We start from the raw sequence: 17793 nt of genomic DNA, 5'->3' as shown, positions 1-17793 counted from the left end.
ACCTGCAACATAAACCAGTATGCAGCTACTGTCTTGTGCTGCTATACGACACTACCAGACAGCAGACTAGCACTGTTCTTTACAAGGAGGTAGCTAAGTTAGATAGAAGTTGCTTTTATAGAAAACCACATTATTTAAAAATAAAACTACTAACAAAATTTATATCTCAAAGCCAGAGCATATAATCTATCACCTCAGTAAGATATCTAATTAAAATAACAGATTAGAACCAGCACATATTTTCCTCTGAAGAGAAACAGTTACTGAACTGGTAATATCGAGGTACCACCTCCTACCAGGGCCACTAGGACAGAGCTTTTGAGCAGATTTAGATGAGGACACCAACACTCTAGCAGAGAATACCTTAAAGGATTAGCAGGTTCTCCTAAGCAGGAAAAAATGTGGGCTTTTTGAAATTACTATCTTATCATCATTCTCTTTGAAGAGGTGGTGGGTTAGCTTGATCAGGTAGAATTACCTCCAATTCTTGTATGTCCTCCTTGAATTCAAGTTATAACAGGAGTCTGAGGAGATGGTACCTGATCTCATCACAGACAACCTGGCCACCAAGTCCAGGTCTCAGGAAGAGATGCTTGATAAGAGGAACTCCATCACAGAACCAACCTTTAAAAGTCCCAGAAATGTGTCTCAAATCAATTCACCCTCCAGGAGCTTAAAATGTTGTATACAATTAGTTCTAGATGCAAATCATTCAATAACTTCTAACAAATGTAGATATGATAGTTGGGATCTTTACTAGTTTTTCGTTCTGCTTTTATTTACAGTTACGATACCCTTACAATATCCACACAAAAACAGGGCAGAAAAAAAAAAACTCACCAAAGAAAAAATTGATAGTAAATACCATTCTCCTTTTCAGAAACAATACAAAATAAAAATAATGTGAATCAGTGTATCAGGATACATAACTGCTAAAATAAATACCAAAGCAAAAAAAAGAATTCAGGTTGATGATTTAAATATTTGTTAATTCAAACCATCACAGAAAGTGCTTATTTAAAGCACTGATTGAAATAATTCCATCCCGGAGGCAGCAGATTGCTCCTGCCCTCAAAGTTAAAAATAATATCACCATTAACCTCAGCAACAATTTTCTAATTGCCGAAGATTACAAATCTTTTATGCAACATTCATCCACAGAGAATTCAATCACTCTACTTTGCCTTCCAAAACCACTACTTGTAACAGTAGTTGTTAGGCAAGTCCCTTTTTAAAAAGTCAAACTTATGTGATGTATTTTATATGAAAGTATAAAACATCCTGCAAAATGAAAAAGTCTGTCATACCAATCTCTTTGTAAATTAATGTAGCACCTCACTTTACTATTTATGCATGAAACATAAGTAAGAAGAGAGGCTGCTTGGAGCTCTCCTCTGACATGCCAATGCCAATTGGCACTATGAAACAGGCAGCTGGTCCTACATTTTGTTCCCTAAGTCCTGAGCAATAAAGACTGTCGATCCATGCCAGCAAACCAGTGACCATCAGTAGAAACAAAGAGGGCAAAGTTCAGTTTTCAGAGCATCCAGAGTTACAAAACTGTTAGTGCTCTTTCAAGAGCCATAAAAAAACACTGCCAAAATGCACACTCATGCTCTCTGTTTCTCTCAAACATGCAGGAGAGAGATAAAACAGTATTCATCCTAAACCACAGAAATAACCCTTACACATACATCTCCCGGGTTTTGGATCTCAGGCAGTGTATAAACAATGGTACACTGACACTGATGATAGTTTTCCTATGGCTGCCTGGTGATCTTGCTAGGACAGTTTATTAAATATGTTCAGTCTCAGAGCAATCTAAAATTAAGGCAAGCCATGATGCAAAGAAACACACACTATTCTCCTTTTTCTCCGCTACTCACATTCTTGTCTTCAAGTCCCAAACTCCGCTTCTCATCTCCCTCACCCCCTTCCTGCGTTGGAGTCCCTGTGCCTTGTTATTCCAGTAAGAACACTGGATGCTTTCAACTGCATGGCCAGAAAAGGTAGCAACAGGGTTTTTTTCAAGCAGTTAGTAAAAATTTACTTTCCTTGTCATGGCTCAGAGTTAACTGCATCTCCAAGCACGTAGTGTAAGACAACCCACCTTCAACTCTCTCCAGTGGAACCCCAGCAGCGTCCCGCTCACAGACAAGTAGGCTTAATCCTCACAGCAGCTGTGATCAGCTGTGCTGAGCACCACCATCCCAGTATCAGGTGATCATTATCACAGGCCTTTCACAACAAAATCTCAATTACAGGAGAACACGAGTTATAACACAACCATCTATCTACACATACTGTAATCCTATATATGACTTCGGTCACTTTGGCATCTCCCAGTTAACACCACTTTGGGGAAATGCGATTGTCTCCTTCCCAGTGTTGCTGCTTCCCTCCTCCTTGTCAACTAAAGACTGTTTTTAATCTACTCTCTAATTATTCTCCTTCTCCCTGCATGATTTCCCTTTTCTTCCATGCCAATAAAGGGCCAAACTTAGAAAGATCAGGAGTAAATATCCAATGAATATTCTAGTTTTGTGCAGTGGGATCATCCAGACTCTCGTCCAACTTCCCTGCTTCTCAGCAGAAAGAAACTCACTGTAACCACACCACATACATGTCAGATTAAAAAAAAAAAACACATCAAACATTAAAAGCACCTTCTACATCCTACAGTGTCCTATACATCTCTAAAAAGACCCAAGTGATAAATAAAATTTTAAAAAGCTTAGAAAAATTAGGAAAAAAAACCCATTCACACTCAAATGCAGAGAAGCAGATGAAAGTTCAGGGATATAAACATTAAGAAAACTACAGAGACAAGCATATTTCATCCTCCCCTTCCCCCTACTCCCACACTAAGTTTCCATCCCTGAAGCACACAGCCTTAGATAGACATTTTATTTAACACTGATCACAATCTCATATTTCAAAACCTCAGCTTCAGTGTGCGTTTAGAGGAAACAACCATTTCAGGGAAAGTTTAGGCAATTCTGTGGTGCAGTCCACGCATAGACTACCTGCAAATAAATCATGTTCCCATTTAAAATGCAAGTTTAAGGAAGTGCAAGCGAGCCGTAACACACCAGAGAACTATATTACGGGCCACACACTTTAACTTATCAGAAGACATGTTTCATGCCCTCCAACAGTTTTCTGTCTGATGGAGAATAAAAAAGTAAAGCGATTTATTACATTAAAAAGCATATTGATCGAAAGCAGTACTGTATGATAGTTTCAGCTATTATAAGAGAACTTAATAAAATCAAGTGTTTATCCCTGAAGGGGATTTTGGAAAAAAAAAAAAAAAAAAAAGCCTTTTCAACATTTATGACAATGAGAAAATTTGCAAGGGATAACATTTTAGCACTGAAAGTAAATGCAAATAAATGTTCATTTCTCCAGGGGAGCTTTGAGGTTTGCCGACATGACGTGCTAAGGATAATTGCATTGTGGTTTAGCAGTTAAAACACGTACTTTGATTGTCTGGCTGGAGATGTCAGCTGCTCACACAGCTGTGAATCAGACAAGGTCGGAGATGATGAGAGCCAGCAATGTTTCAGCATCATAACCAATTTGTATCAGCAGCAGTAGGATTGGTACTCCGTGCTGCCACGCAGCTCTCAGAAGTTCGTTACGGCACCCAACCGAACGCACAATGCTTCTTCCTCTCCCCTTGTCTGCTTTGCTTTATCACGCTGCAACTCGGACGCTGCTCTCCCCAGATTCCAAGCCCCTGTCCTGGCTCAGTGCCATATGTAACCACCTGACAGCCACTTTTCTGGAATGACTTTTCTACAAGACTAGAAAGGTAGGTAGAGTTTTCCATTCAGATTATTTTATGGCCTGCAAATTACTCTAGACCTGAAAGCCTAGTCTTAACAAGTACTTTCTGTTCATTTCTTGAATGTGATCAAGATAGTTCAATTATACCAGATTGGGAACAGCTCTGCCATTTAAATATCAGGCCTTATGGCATAAATGGGCAGTGATTTAAACTACAATTTACACACTCTCACCAGTCTCCTCTACTTACCCTGACTCAAGCATTTATTAGTATTGTGGCATCTGCAAATCTTTGTTCTTGTAAACTGCAACAAAATTTACATTTTTTTTAAGCCATGCTGCTTTCAAATGAAATCTCTACATTTGGCAGTAAGTTTTAAACTGATTTAATAAAAACACTAGCTGAAGTGTTTAATGCTAGCTAAACAACGGGAGTAAAAGCACACAAACAATCCAAAAGAAAAAAAATTCTCCCAACTTGTTGCAACTACTGATTCTGCACACAAGTTACAACGGCCCGGAGATCACGAGCTGTCTGTATGTACATCTTTGTCAGGATGGAAACTGCCTTTTGGACTTGCCTTATCTGTCGTCTTTGTTGTCTTATTACCTTCAGGATGAACTGAAACGCTACAGGGCTAATAAAGACAAAGGGTCATTAAATCTTCATGACCTTCTTTTACATGGAATATCTTTTGGGCTGGCCATGAGCCAGAGAAACTGGTCTGGCCAGATGGACTGGTATCCAGTAACAGTCACTGAACATTGATGATAAGGTGAAGCTGACCCCAGCGCCGCTGTACAGCTCCTCCTGGGTCTGCTTGGGTCCCAGCACATGCAAGGTGCAAAGACTCAAGGGCTGGCACGGGCACACAGAGCACAGCTTGTTGAGGTACAGCATCCCCTGAATGGATGAAGGCATAAGGTTCTTGGGCTGCTCAGCTACAAAAGCACGGTCACAAAATTGCCTGGACGGCATGGGACATGGGCATGTGGGTGAGGAGGCTTGCTGTGCGGCAGCACAGAGCAGGGAGGATGGCAGGAGAGTCCAAAGGGAGGGTGAGTTTGTTTAAACTTTAAGGTTTTAACAAATATTACAGTGAAGAAGTGGAGCTAGAGGCATATGACACTTTGTGCGTAATTATACCAGCTGCTGCCCTTAAATTAGGTTTGGGAACTCTCCTTTTAAGGTCAAAGATTCAAACCAAAGGGCACTACAGGAGGAGTATATAAGCATTTTGTTCCTTTTTCCAGATCTATCAGTAGCCGCACTATGCTTAAAGTGAAGAGCAAGCCCTGAACCTTGAGACCCAAGAAACCTCAGTGCCAGATACCTTTGGATTGCCTTTCTGGGTCAGAAAACCTGACCGATCTCACGCATGACCATGTCCAAGAGATCAGCACGTTCAAAGGCTCCTGGGGATGGGGGAAAGGTGCAGCACTGCCCGTAGTTTCACGTCTGTGAAGGTAATTCCTATGTGCTGAGGAAGCACGCTAGACGGGCCAGGTGAAGGGGCACAGTGCTGAAGGATCCCGACAGCAAGGGAAAATTTAGAGGTGCCAGATCCAGTAAATGGGAACCCAGCAACTAGTACGGAGGAGCCTTCCTACAGGGCCAAGACTGCTGTAGAGAATTGCAGGCACTGGCAAAAACTAGACAGTAGCAAAACAAAGCATCCATATGCCAGGAGAGTGTTCAAAAAGTGAAATTGCCAGAAGCCAAAACTCAGTTTTAAGGAACAATTTACACCATAAATATTGGATCTCCAGCAACAGGGAGGAAGGAGAAATACTTCTCTGGTCCACAAGAGCTCCTGGAAGCACGACACTCAAGACAGAGCTAAAGCAATCTGCTAAGATTGGAAGATTGCTAAGATTGGAAGAATCCAATTTTTCTTTCTCTCACACTATTAAACAAAAAAATGTCCAAGTTGCTGACCTGCAGAACAGAATCAAAATCCTACTGCCCCAAAACTGTATTTAGATTTATTTATTATTGTCCAAGCTAGACACTAGGTTAAGCAGGACTAGCTAACAAGTCTTCACCATTGCCTAGGTTGTGTGGTGAGCAGTATCAGTAGCACGAATCAGCCCATTTTTAAGCAATTTAAGATGTTGCTCATTTCTAAGCCTTGATCCCTCTTTAGAGATTGCTTACGTACGTAAGGATGTGGCCTCAGCAGTGCTACTGCAGGGTTTCAAGTTCAAAAGCATCAGGCACTCTAATAGCTGTGGTCTGAACATTCCCGTTCGGTAGCTGTGAAATATCCTCCCCATCTACAGCAACAGAGAAGCTGCTGAGCATTGACCACGCAGCAAGAGCACGCACACAAACACTTCCTACGGAGTAGCCCAAATTACTCAAGTTCACGGAGAAACTTAAATTACTTTCATAATCTGAAAGCATCTAAGAATCAAAATTGATTTAATTAAACCAGTGGCAATCAGTTGGCTGCCTGTGCGCCCAAACATGGAAGCACTGATCCAAGCTAAGCTGGCAGACTACATTTAAAATTAATTGACTTTTTGATTTTTATAAAAATTGAAAAAGACTCAATTCTACACCCAATGATACAGCTGTGAATGGAAGCGATAAGAGTGCCTACTTCCAATTACATATTTTTACACCATTTTAATCAATTTTAAGTCACAGTTTTGTACAGCAAATGAGAATATAGTGTAGACCTAAAAATTAGTAAGTGTGGTTTTGTAGGATGAAAATCATAGCCCTGTAATATGACAGCTAAGAATTAAAACTTGCATAAACTAAACAAAATGACAGAAATGTTCCAATATATCATTTTGGCTTGTATTTTCAGCCACTGGTGTGGAATTTATAAGCAGATTTGAGACTTGCATATCAACATGACCTCACCTATGTAAATATTTATTCAAACATTTAGGCACTTTGCAGAGGATTCTAGATTAGAAACTGAAGGAAATTACTGTAAAAGGAAAACCATCCCAGTAGCTGCTTTTTAAAAACTGCAAAGCCTCAAAGACTTCACCTTAAAACTAGTCTATAACATCCATAAAAACTCAAAGCTGTTGTTTGATCTGTTCTTACATTTTATAAAATCTCAAGCCATTAATCCTTAATGGCCTTTACACAAAAGTATGATAGAAAAATTTTCATCACTAAGTTTGCTGAAGTAGTTCAGTATCAGAGGAACAGGTTTTGAATTAGAATTAGCAGATACAGATAAATTTAGAAAAAAGCAAAAATTGTTAGCTTCCTCTTCTTTCAACACAGCATAAACACCTTCTGCTATTAGTATCAGAAACTAAAAAAAAAAAAAAAAATATCTCAAGATCACCAAAATATTAGCTCATTAGTTCATGTTTGGTAGAAGGCAAACATTATCTTCCAACTGTCAACTAATATCTCTAATTAAATGGAATAAATTTCGCCCTATGAATGCCTGAAAAGATGCTCATCATCACAGCACAGCCTACACCCAGGTGAGTTCAGGTCATCAGTTTGTGAAGGAGTTAAAAGTCACGTTAACTGGTACGAACACCAGTGTACAGACACTATGTCCTATTCTGACAGGATAATTTAAAGCTGCTTGCTGATATCCTCACCCATCTGGTACATTTAGGGTAGTTTACCTGGTTGCCTTCACTGAGGACTAAGTCATCTCATATTCATTAGAGGAGAATATGCACACGAGCTGTGACCACGGTATGCAGCATTTTAGAAGTTCCCTTCCCAACCTAACCTTGCGGCAACTTGTTTGTTGCGGCGGGCCTGAAGACAACAGCAAGTTCACCCCAATGAATCAGGGAGGAATTAATCAGACTTTCAAGTACCTGTATTTTAAATGCACGGCAGGCTCATTTAAACACAGCTGGCATGGTGCCCTCTTCTCCACGCCTTACCTCAGCATTCACGTTTCCATAATCTCAGACAACGCCAGTAAGGACTCTCACCATTATCTTCCGACCTTTCCCTTTTTTTTTTTTGACTTTGTAAGTTAATCAGTAACAAGAGACTTCTGCCAACAGTTTGCGCTACTGATTTCAAGGTCCTGTGGCACACAAAGCATTATGTGATTCCATGTCTGGTACAAACATCAGCCATTTATACAGCAAATTCCCTCCTTCCACATTTAAGCTCCCCAATCTTTCCATACACGATGAATAAAAATAAAAAGGTGTATTTCACATACTGCAACACTCTATCAGCAACTCTAAAAACCAATGCTCTCCTCCACACCTACAGGTCCTAAGGAACAAGCCTTGCCACGTTCCCATTCAAGGAGGCGAAGAGAAATAAAAAGAGCAAAACATTTTTTATGAGACAGTTACTGAGCTTTAATTTCCCACCGTTGTTATCCACATCAGTTTATGACTGCAAACAAGCACAGGCAGCATATAAGGTACTATCTATTACTATAATTATTTTTAAAGTCTTCACCTCATGGGGTTAGGAAAAAACAATGATATGCAACATAGCCATAACCATAAAACTGCAGATGGTAGCTGAGCTACTTTGTTCTTGTCTAATACTGAGATCTCATTAAACTGTATGCTTAAACCTTAAATATTTAAGAAAAGAACCCTTTAGTAAATGCTAGTTAAAATAGTTAAATCATTCTGATTAAGTATCCATCCTTCCCTTGCTCAGCTTTCAAGCTCATTGTTTGTTATTTTATCATTTTATGCGGTTTGCCACTTCTCAATCTCCGAGCCTAGATAGCCCAAAACTTCTGTATAAAGGAAAAAGGGGGGGGAAAAAAAAAAAAAAGTACTCAAGCCATCTTTCATCTTTAAGCCTTACAAAGAAGCTGATAAGAGAAGAGTCAAACACTTCCTTCTCTTCTTTTCTAAGTTAGATCACCTTGAAGACTCCTTTGGCCAAAGTCATTCAGTGAGACAACTGGCAGAAACTCTTCATCGTTCTTCCTAAGTCTGCTTCTTTGCCCTGTACCTGTTCTACCTTATTATTATTATTATTATTCAATCTTCAAGAAAAAAACTTTTTATAAAAGGAAGACTGCACTACACACCATGTATCGAGTTTTATCTCTGAAATATTAATGCCTTTAACAAGTAATTGCAGCAGCACACCAGATTCTTAGCTGTAACACAGAGCATTAATAATTATTTTTGCTTATTGCTTTCTCATCAAGCCAGCAACAAAATTTAAGTAAACGGCTGCCAAACTATTCAGGCTAAAATTGTAAGATGGAAGAGGAAATGAAATAACAGAAAAGTAGAATTTATGCAAAATGTTGGCAACATTTAAGCAAAACTCAGAAATCTTCATAAATTAGCACTATACAGTAATTCATATTACTTGAATCATGCTTCCCTATCCTTCCACTTCAACATGATATGGCAGGAAGTAATTAATGGAGACACACTCCCTTGTATATAGCTGGAAAGAATTAATCTAGCAACTCATTTGTGGTATTGTCAGTTTGGAAAAACAATTTTTCCCCATATAGAATGGTTTGTTGCACATGTAACTCGAGATTAGCAGTTCTTTGTTCTTTAAATATACATAAAGAAATTTAATGGGAGTCCATATGGAAAATTTAATCTTCACAAAGGCTTTTCTACATACACGGGTAAAGTGTTCCACAGTCATTTATATTTTTAAAAAAATAAAAATAAGACATCCATAAAACCAATTCAAAGAGATCTGAAATTTAATATTATGTACTACAGATTAAATAAGAGAATTAAATTTTGCTATTTCTTTTTTCTCTCCTTTTTTCTACTCAAAACAAGACCTGCTAACATTAAAACCTATTTTTCATAATTTAATTTTTGCTGTACTCACAGCACACAGTTCATTCTCTTCTGATCCGTTTTACATAAAATCTAAAACTAGAAACTAGTTATGTCTTCAATGATTAGGCACTACTTCTGTAGGAGTAAAGGCCACTAAGAACATCTGGGGATTTCATTAGAAGGATAAATAAGAGATACTAGATACATATATTTTTAAAATATTAATGTTAGTAAGGTTTGGAGAGAGATCTGCTAATCCTTTCAAAATGACAGCCTCCTACTTTGCCACTGAATCAATTAGAGCAAGTTCTGAGGAATCGGAATACAGAAGACAAATAAGCTTTCCACAGATCCAGTACTACCATTAACATATCCTATGGATGTAATGCCAAGATCCACAATAAAACAAACCAACAAACATATATAGGGCACATGCTTGTCATTTAGCTATTCTCTGTGTTAACTCTGGATTATTTAATATAATGAGTTTGCAATCAAATGTAGGGCAAGGTATGTATATGATATAAAATTAATGAAAGAGTTAAGATCGCCCTTTCACAACGCAGAAGTCCAAGCATGTATATCGTAGTTCTATCAGTAACAATCTTGGAATACTGTTTAAAAACATGACACAGATATTCCTGCAAACTTCTTTTGACTGATCAGACAAGGAAAACTGCCAGTTTAAACAAAGGGGAAGAAGGCAGAAGACAGAGCACAAGCACCTTCCGTCCAAAGCCTGAGAAAACAAAAGACCCAGATGTACCAAATATACTGACCAGCGCCAGTATTCCTCCAGAAGATCTGTACCAGTTTGTGATACATATAAATATATATTTCTACCTGTATTCCTCGAAGGCCAAGGGATGGTGAACTGGCATAAGTAAGCCAGTAAGAGTTGGCACAGCCGTGCCCCAACTGAAATCAGACATAAAAACAAAAACAGGGTTCAATCACGACCAGAATTTTTTATGAGGCCGATAATTTTCAATATCCAAAGTGTTTGCATTATTTTGAAAAGGACAAAACACCAGACGCTGAGAGACAGGTGACTGACTCCCTTTACAACCATGCAGGCAGTAGAAGAGCAGCTTTTTGATAATCTGCCTAGGGCCTGGATTTTTCAGGCAGCACTTACAGGTTTAGAGGGGCAGCAGCTGCCATCCTTGTGCTCCATGAGTGTCTGGTCACTGCCAGGGCTTTTCTAGGAAGGACTCTGACTACTTGGACTGGGAAAGCAGCTGGAGGAACACCCAAGCTCTCTTGCTGCCTTACCCCTCCTCAGCAAGAGCATTTATGTGAAAAACTTCAACGTGTCTCTCCAGCTTCCATCATCCTAGCCAAACCTGAAAGGTTTGATATCCTCACATGTTTGGTATGCTCATACCCAGCATAATGGTTGCTCAAGCTCATTTGTCACACAAGGACAAATTCTTTGTCCTTTTCCACAGTTATGAAACATGTGCTTTGTGCTACACAAAAAGCTACGTGGCAGCACCACAATCCTGAAGAGGAAGCTATAGTTTCAACCTTTGTCACCTGTAATAAAGTATCCCATCAAGCTGTAATACCAATTACACAGCACAACCTAAAGCAATTCACTCTGCCTCAAAAAAAGTTAAGAGGTTAAACACCAAAAAGTTTCAGAATGACAGTTTTCCTGGCTTTCCACTAGGGAGGGGACAAGCATGACAGCGCAGTTGTAATGACTTAAAAACTAGATGCAATTCACAAACATGATACTCGTTCTCAGTGACTCGCTGGTCCTGACTTGAGAGTGAATTACTGCGAAGCCACGTTTTACGCACACCAGCTTTAAGGCTGCACACACGCCTGCCTTTAAGAGGACTCCTCTCCAGCCCCTGCTGATGAGCCCAGCTCCTGACAGGAGGGGGAGACCAGCCCTGTGCCAAAATCAGATCACACCACACTTCGCTGTAACAAAAGATGACTCCAGGGAGTTTGTGCTCATCATCGCTATGCCACGCACGTAAGAGCCACCTCCAACGGCTTTTACTTCAGTTAAACCTTTACTACTGCAAAGGGCAGAGGGGGTATAAACACATTTATACCGCGTCGATTGTGGAGGGGGTAATGAGAGAGAAAGGGAACGGAGTATCTCTCAATCCCTATTTAGAGACACCCCCCGCTCCAAGAAACAAGGAACCCCCGCCCCCCAAAGTCTCAAGATAACCGCACAACCCCGGTGAGCAAGAAAACATCCGTTCCTTACCCTGAAGCCATCCCCCCTCACCGCATTCCCCCCCCCCCTTTTTTTTTATCCAGCTGAGCACTTGCCTCTCCTCCGTGCCCATCAAATATCCCGAAGATAGAGGGGTGAGTCTTGTTCACCAGGTCAGTGATTACTTCGAACCTGTCCTCCATGTGATCCCTCCGGCCTTGGATGGAGTAGACAGCCACGTTGTGGCTCTTGAACTCCCAGGTCTTGGAGAACTCTGCGTCCAGCACGTCTAGCCCCCCGAGCCTGTCATTCTGCATGATTTCGGCCACCTTGCCCTTCACCATCTTCACCGCATCCCTGCTGGACTTAACAATGGTTTTCACCTCATCCGTGTGGAAGAAATAACTCCACAGGGCCAGGCTGATGCACAGCAAGAACAGGGTCTCCGGTCTAAGCAAGAAGTAACGCATGATCCGACCCAGCAGAGACAGCAAAGTCATTGTATCCTCTATCATTTATTATCGAGACCGTGTATCCCCCACACCATGCAACGCGCACCCCGGCGGCGGGGATGGCTCCGAGCCGAGGCAGCGAGTCAGTGCATGCTCCGCCGGGGCGCAGCCGGCGGGCGGGCAGCGCCGAGTTCCGCGCCCCGTCGCTCCCTCCTCCCGGCGGCGGCCCTTTTTTTTTTTTTTTTTGGCGGGGGAGGGGGGGGCACCGCTCCGCTCCGCGCCCCGCCGCAGCCAGACGGCGGCCACCGGCGCGTCCCGGCCCCGCGGCGCCCCGTCCCTCCCCGCGGGGGGGAGCGGGCCCGGCTCGGTAAGCTCCGCCGGTGCCGCAACCCCACCCCCCCCACCCCCCAACCGCGGCCCCCCTCAGAGCCCGAGCCCGCCGCGGCGCGCCCCTAGGCCGCTGCTCCGCCTGCGGGGCCCCACGGGAGGCCGGAGCTCTCGCAGCTCGCCCCGCCGCGTCGCGGAGCCAGCGGCCGGCCGCAGCGAGGAGGTGCCTGGCAGGGCCGCCCGCGGGTACCTGTCTCCCGTGTCCCCCACGCCTTGCGCCGGGCCCTCCCCCGGGGCGGAGCGCCGCCGCCGCCTCCTCGCCCGACTACAAGCCCCGGCGGCCTCCACGGGAAGGGGGGGCGGGCACCGGGACGGGCCCGGCGCGAAGGCTTCTGGGACTCGTAGTCCAGCGAGGGCCGCGGAGCGGGGGGCTCAGGCCGGGGTATTCGGGTGCAGGAATAGCGGCGGAGCCCCATCCCTTACAGACAGCCCCGACTCCATCGGGGATCCCCGGGGCAGCTGCCGCTCGGCCGCAGCTGACCGTCTTTTGGAAGCCGGGGGGACCCCATCAGCCACCCATCCTGCTGCTGCTGCTGCTGCTGCTGCTCCAAACCCCGGGCAACCAAGAAACAACACACTGCTGGGATTTATCAAGAAAATAATCTTACAAGACTATCACGTAGTTTCCAGTTAAATTCACAGGCTGGCAGGTGAAGGGGAACCAAAGCAGAAATTTTGGAATTATTAAACTCACAGTAGAGTTTGCCGAGACAGCATTTTAATGGAAAAAAAACCCCAACCCAATACTCAAAAATGTGTTTTCTCTCTCTCTGCCCCCTTTCTGTAAGTTGTCATTTTTCTGCTAACTGATAAGCAATGAAAATTACAAGCTGCGACTGTGTGAACAGAAGTTTGCTGGAATAGAAACAATTCAGCGTAGCGCCTGAGCTGCAAATGAGCTGGAGCGGTTGTCAGCCAGCTGGCAGAGTGGGGGGCTGAAAACTGACAAAATTCCTCACCAGCCTCAAAGAGTATGACGGATAAGAGTCAAACAGGTAAGAGTGGTGCTGAAAATGAATTAGTAAACCACAAAACCAGTCTGAAATTTTGAGTGAAAAATATAATAAACAGTCTTTCAGCAAAGCCTGAGGAGTTCAGGTTGCGCCTTCCAAGTCTTCCAGCAGCTCCCACTTCCTTAGGAGTTTTGGTCACATCAAAGTCATACACAAACGCACATAAACTATGGTTTTACTAGTTTTTTCAAAGATCAGCTTAAGTAAATTACATAAACCCAAACCTGGTTAACCCAAAGGTAATGATTTAAGCCTTTTTGTGTTTGATTCTTACATCCAGCTCTGAGAAGCAGGAAAGTTAATGACATATGTTGTATATAACGATGATAAGGCTTTAAATCTTAGTTACCTAACACTTTATTAGTACCTCAAAGGACTGTCCAAAGTTGTACATTTTAAGCCTGAAGAAACTCTTACCTTTATCTTCCCATCTGTCACTGTCCACTTGAGTTGAGACGCAGGGCTCTTCACCTGAAAGGCCAAAATAAGCACCCATGAGTTTGGTAATATGGTAACAACACAGATTTGAGAGCACCTATAGCTCATGGTGCTGACTGAATAGCTAACCCAACATGTACTGCCAGGAAACAGAAGACTAAATGTGACAAACAGAAGCTGAAATAAGTTGCACCTATGAAATAATATTTCTGCTACTACAAACTTTGTAGCTACATCTAGCCTGAAGCTAGTAGTTCCGTCACACCCCATTTTGTCAATAGCACTTTTCTAGCAAAACTCCTCAGTTTTCTTCTATCTGAACTGTGTCTTAACGTGACTGGAACACTTGCATTACAACACAGATCCCTCAGCACAGTCAATTTGTCTTTGTATGTGAGCCCCCAGAGAGCTGATTTCTTCCCCCTTGGCTTTTTGCTGTATCTGCTGCAGCAACTCCCCTTTGAGTTGTTCATTGTACTGGCTGGAAGCCGCATGTGGCCGCTAAGCAAAACTGGCTCCATAATGATTGTGTTTGTTTTCAATAATAACTGTGTTATGGCTTCTTTTAATTCTATTTAATTTTTTGTTTAATGAAAGATAAAATAAATGTAAAAATGTGGAGAATATGGCTCACTACCGCCAACTAATTCATTAATTATTTAATTGTCGTTTTAATGAAATATAAATGTGTATGTACCGTCAGGGAACAGTGACTTGTATGAAAGTTGTGTTTCACTGATGGCAATTTGATTTCAGACTGCGAGATTGCAAAGTGAAATAACGTGGTTTCAAGCCAGAGAGCACACAAATCGCTCTTCCAGCCACCAGTGTGCACCTCCTCATTGTTATTTCAGTTGCTGAGGACTCGTATCCATACAGTGTCCAACAACTTTCTCCAAAGAAGTAACAGGATCGCTCTGTGCTAAATGGCCCCAGAAGCAGAAGATGCTCCAGACTACCTTGGAGCAGTCCATTAGCAAAATGATTATTGTTGCCGATCTTCCACTGCATTATACATATTTTATACTGCAAGAGAGTTTGAGTTGGTTCCAAAAGGATCGCGGCTGTGAAAATATGATCTGAAATGCTTTGCAGCTGCAGAGTGTCTAAAGCTTTCCCTTCTGAATGGCCAATGAAACAATAGGGTACGGGCAAAGTCTTGTTCTGCTAAACACATGTAACTGTAGCAACTGTCATCATGATGGGGCCATCTCAAAGTAATCCATGTAAATATTCAACCCCTGAAATGGAGCTATCCACTGATTAAATGCTAATAATCCAGGTATTAAGTACTACACGAATGTACCATGAAGTGCAAAATTCAAAGCAACACTGAGACCGCCCGGTGGTCTGGTCCAGAGTGAGCCAACAAACCCCCTTACGGGTTTCATTCTGCCCTCCATGGCCGAATCCTGCACTGCTTACTCTAGCAAATCTCCCTGGTGGGGAAACAGAACTTCAAGATCCAAACATTCTTTTAAACACTGGAAATCAATAATAAAAATTTCACAAAAATTTGGCATTAAAGAATTTCATTTTGGTTTTGTTGGGGGGGGGGGGAATTCTGACTCTTGTTCATTTGTGAAAGGAATGAAAATCCATCACTGAATCAGCTTCACAAATAAACTTAATATTTATACACGATGTAATGAGCTGAACAGATGGAAAAAACATTTCTTGCTCAACAGCTCCTCCTACTGCTTACAGGTAGCATGAAGCTAGCAAGGCATAATTTGTTTTCCTGCATTGGCTACGGAAGCAAATAATCTGCTAATATGAATATGTGTTATAATACACAGGAATTGCGTATATGTTGCTTGATGTGGAATAAAATGGGAAATTATTTTGGCACCAAGAGAAGAAACCCCAAACATACAACTTTCATTCACAGGCAATTTTCATGGTATCCAGAATTAAAATACAGGATAAGATACTGGGGAAAGCACTCACTTTTCTCCTAGTCTGCATAATACCAACACTGTTAGCATTATCATTGCTTGCTTATAATAGAAAAACAATGGTTTTGATTGTAAGAAGCCTCATTTTGTAAAGATACTTACAAGAATAACTTAAATAATAAGAACAATAAAAAATATTTAATTTACTCTAGTTGCAAACTGAATTTACTATTATTTTACCCTGGGGATGAACAGTGAAGATACAATACTGAATGGGTCATCAGCATTACTGGACAACTTTACTAACATGAGGCATTTAGCTTGATGGAAATTTCCTTGTAAAAATACTACCAAAATCTGTAAAATTTCTATTCTATAATATTCTCTGTGATGCTAAAATCTGGTATATTCTTCTGTCACTATTTACTGTATTCTTCTGCCTATTTGAAAAGTCTTCTGAGGATTTTCAGATTCAAGCAGTGTTACTAGCATAAACCAGAAGTGCACACTGATGGACCTTACTGCAGGTTTGTCCTTACGCTGCAGGTCAGAACACTGAAACTTATATCAAAGTACTCCCAGAGCCATCTCCCTTTTCTTCTGTTAATACAGAAAATCATAATAGAAAAATTAATATCAATGATAACTATAAAACTGGCTTTTTGCCTGTCAGAAATAAAACTGGTATGCAGTAAAATATCTTTTCAGATGTTTTAAAGGAACAAATTTTAGAATATTCAGGATGACAGACAGCTCTCCAGAGGAATAACAGTATAGCAACATCATAAACTGTTTTCTACCATAGTTTCAATAACAGGTAAATAAAGTTTAGGTTTTCTGCCAGTGAATTTTATCCTTTCTTTTGATCTCAGTTGATATAAACAACACTTTCTAAAGATTGTTTCCAGAATTTTAGGTTGCAGAAAATGCCAAGCATTGCAAGTAAATTCTGCCTTCTCCCTGGTAAACCCAGGAGAAATCTTGTTATAGGATTTTTGCTCATCTTGCATCTCCGTTGAAGAGGAACATTTGCAGATGTGGAATGAAAACAGCAATTTTCCACACAAGTTGTTCTTTTCTATTTTCCATGATTCTCAATTCCCATTCCTCATTATAGTACATCTCTGTGTGTAAACTCTGATTTTTGTTTATTTCCTGGCAACATAAAGTGACCTTAGTGCCAGTGAGAATGAGAGTCACGGGCTGCAGGGAGATTTCTGGAAAACGGAGTCCTGTTTTAGCAACATCTTTTATTTAAACACAAGATTCTGTTACGGAATAGCGTGCACCAAACCACAACAGTGAAGCAGTGTATCACTGTGCAGCTGAAGCACATCCTGGATATATTGGAAGGTTAAATGTATGCAGGTACCTGCATGCAGACAGATGACATGAGAATGGAAATCCCAGACCTGGCTTACTAATGTTGGGGTATATAATTTCTGATTATAATTATAGAAGTCAATACAAGTTATCCCCAAAGTTAACATTAGTTTGAGAAAATAAAAATCAAAACCCCTACCACTGCAATTTCCCAAGGAAACTAAGGGGTGTTGTTTATTAGTGTTTACACATTCTTATTTACTTTTAATGCCAGAGTCAAACTATCCTGTGATACACATAATCAAGAAAAGATGCCAATACTTGTTTTATAGAAAAATTTAACCAGGGATGTATTTCAGAAGGAAATTCTGGAGTCTTATCAACTTACAGAACCTTGAATTAATACAATTCTAGAATTGCAAGAAAAAGTGAAACATCTTTCTACGAGTGAGCTCACATGCTGATGTAAAGACAATCTACAGCTGGCATAAGGAAGTGGGACAGAAAGAAGCTGGTAGGAATACAATGTGATCCTGGTCTCAGTAGTTATACAGTTACCAGGTGAT

The 17793-nt window shown here is 41.3% G+C and overlaps 1 protein-coding gene across 1 annotated transcript in view; it reads right to left on the bottom strand.

The window, feature by feature from the left end:
- Positions 1-12461, bottom strand: part of PPM1L (protein phosphatase, Mg2+/Mn2+ dependent 1L) — a 107586-nt gene extending 95125 nt beyond the window's left edge. The window contains exon 1 of the mRNA XM_074834335.1: positions 11829-12461. Coding sequence (XP_074690436.1) covers positions 11829-12231 — 403 coding nt within the window. The 5' untranslated portion in view covers positions 12232-12461. The remainder of the gene's footprint in view (positions 1-11828) is intronic.
- Between the last annotated feature and the right edge of the window lie 5332 nt (positions 12462-17793).

This window comes from Strix aluco, chromosome 9 (assembly GCF_031877795.1).
Source record: "Strix aluco isolate bStrAlu1 chromosome 9, bStrAlu1.hap1, whole genome shotgun sequence".
Classification (NCBI taxonomy): Eukaryota; Metazoa; Chordata; class Aves; order Strigiformes; family Strigidae; genus Strix; species Strix aluco.
The sequence above is the reverse complement of the archived record's forward strand: the minus strand, read 5'-3'. Positions and strand labels throughout refer to the sequence as shown.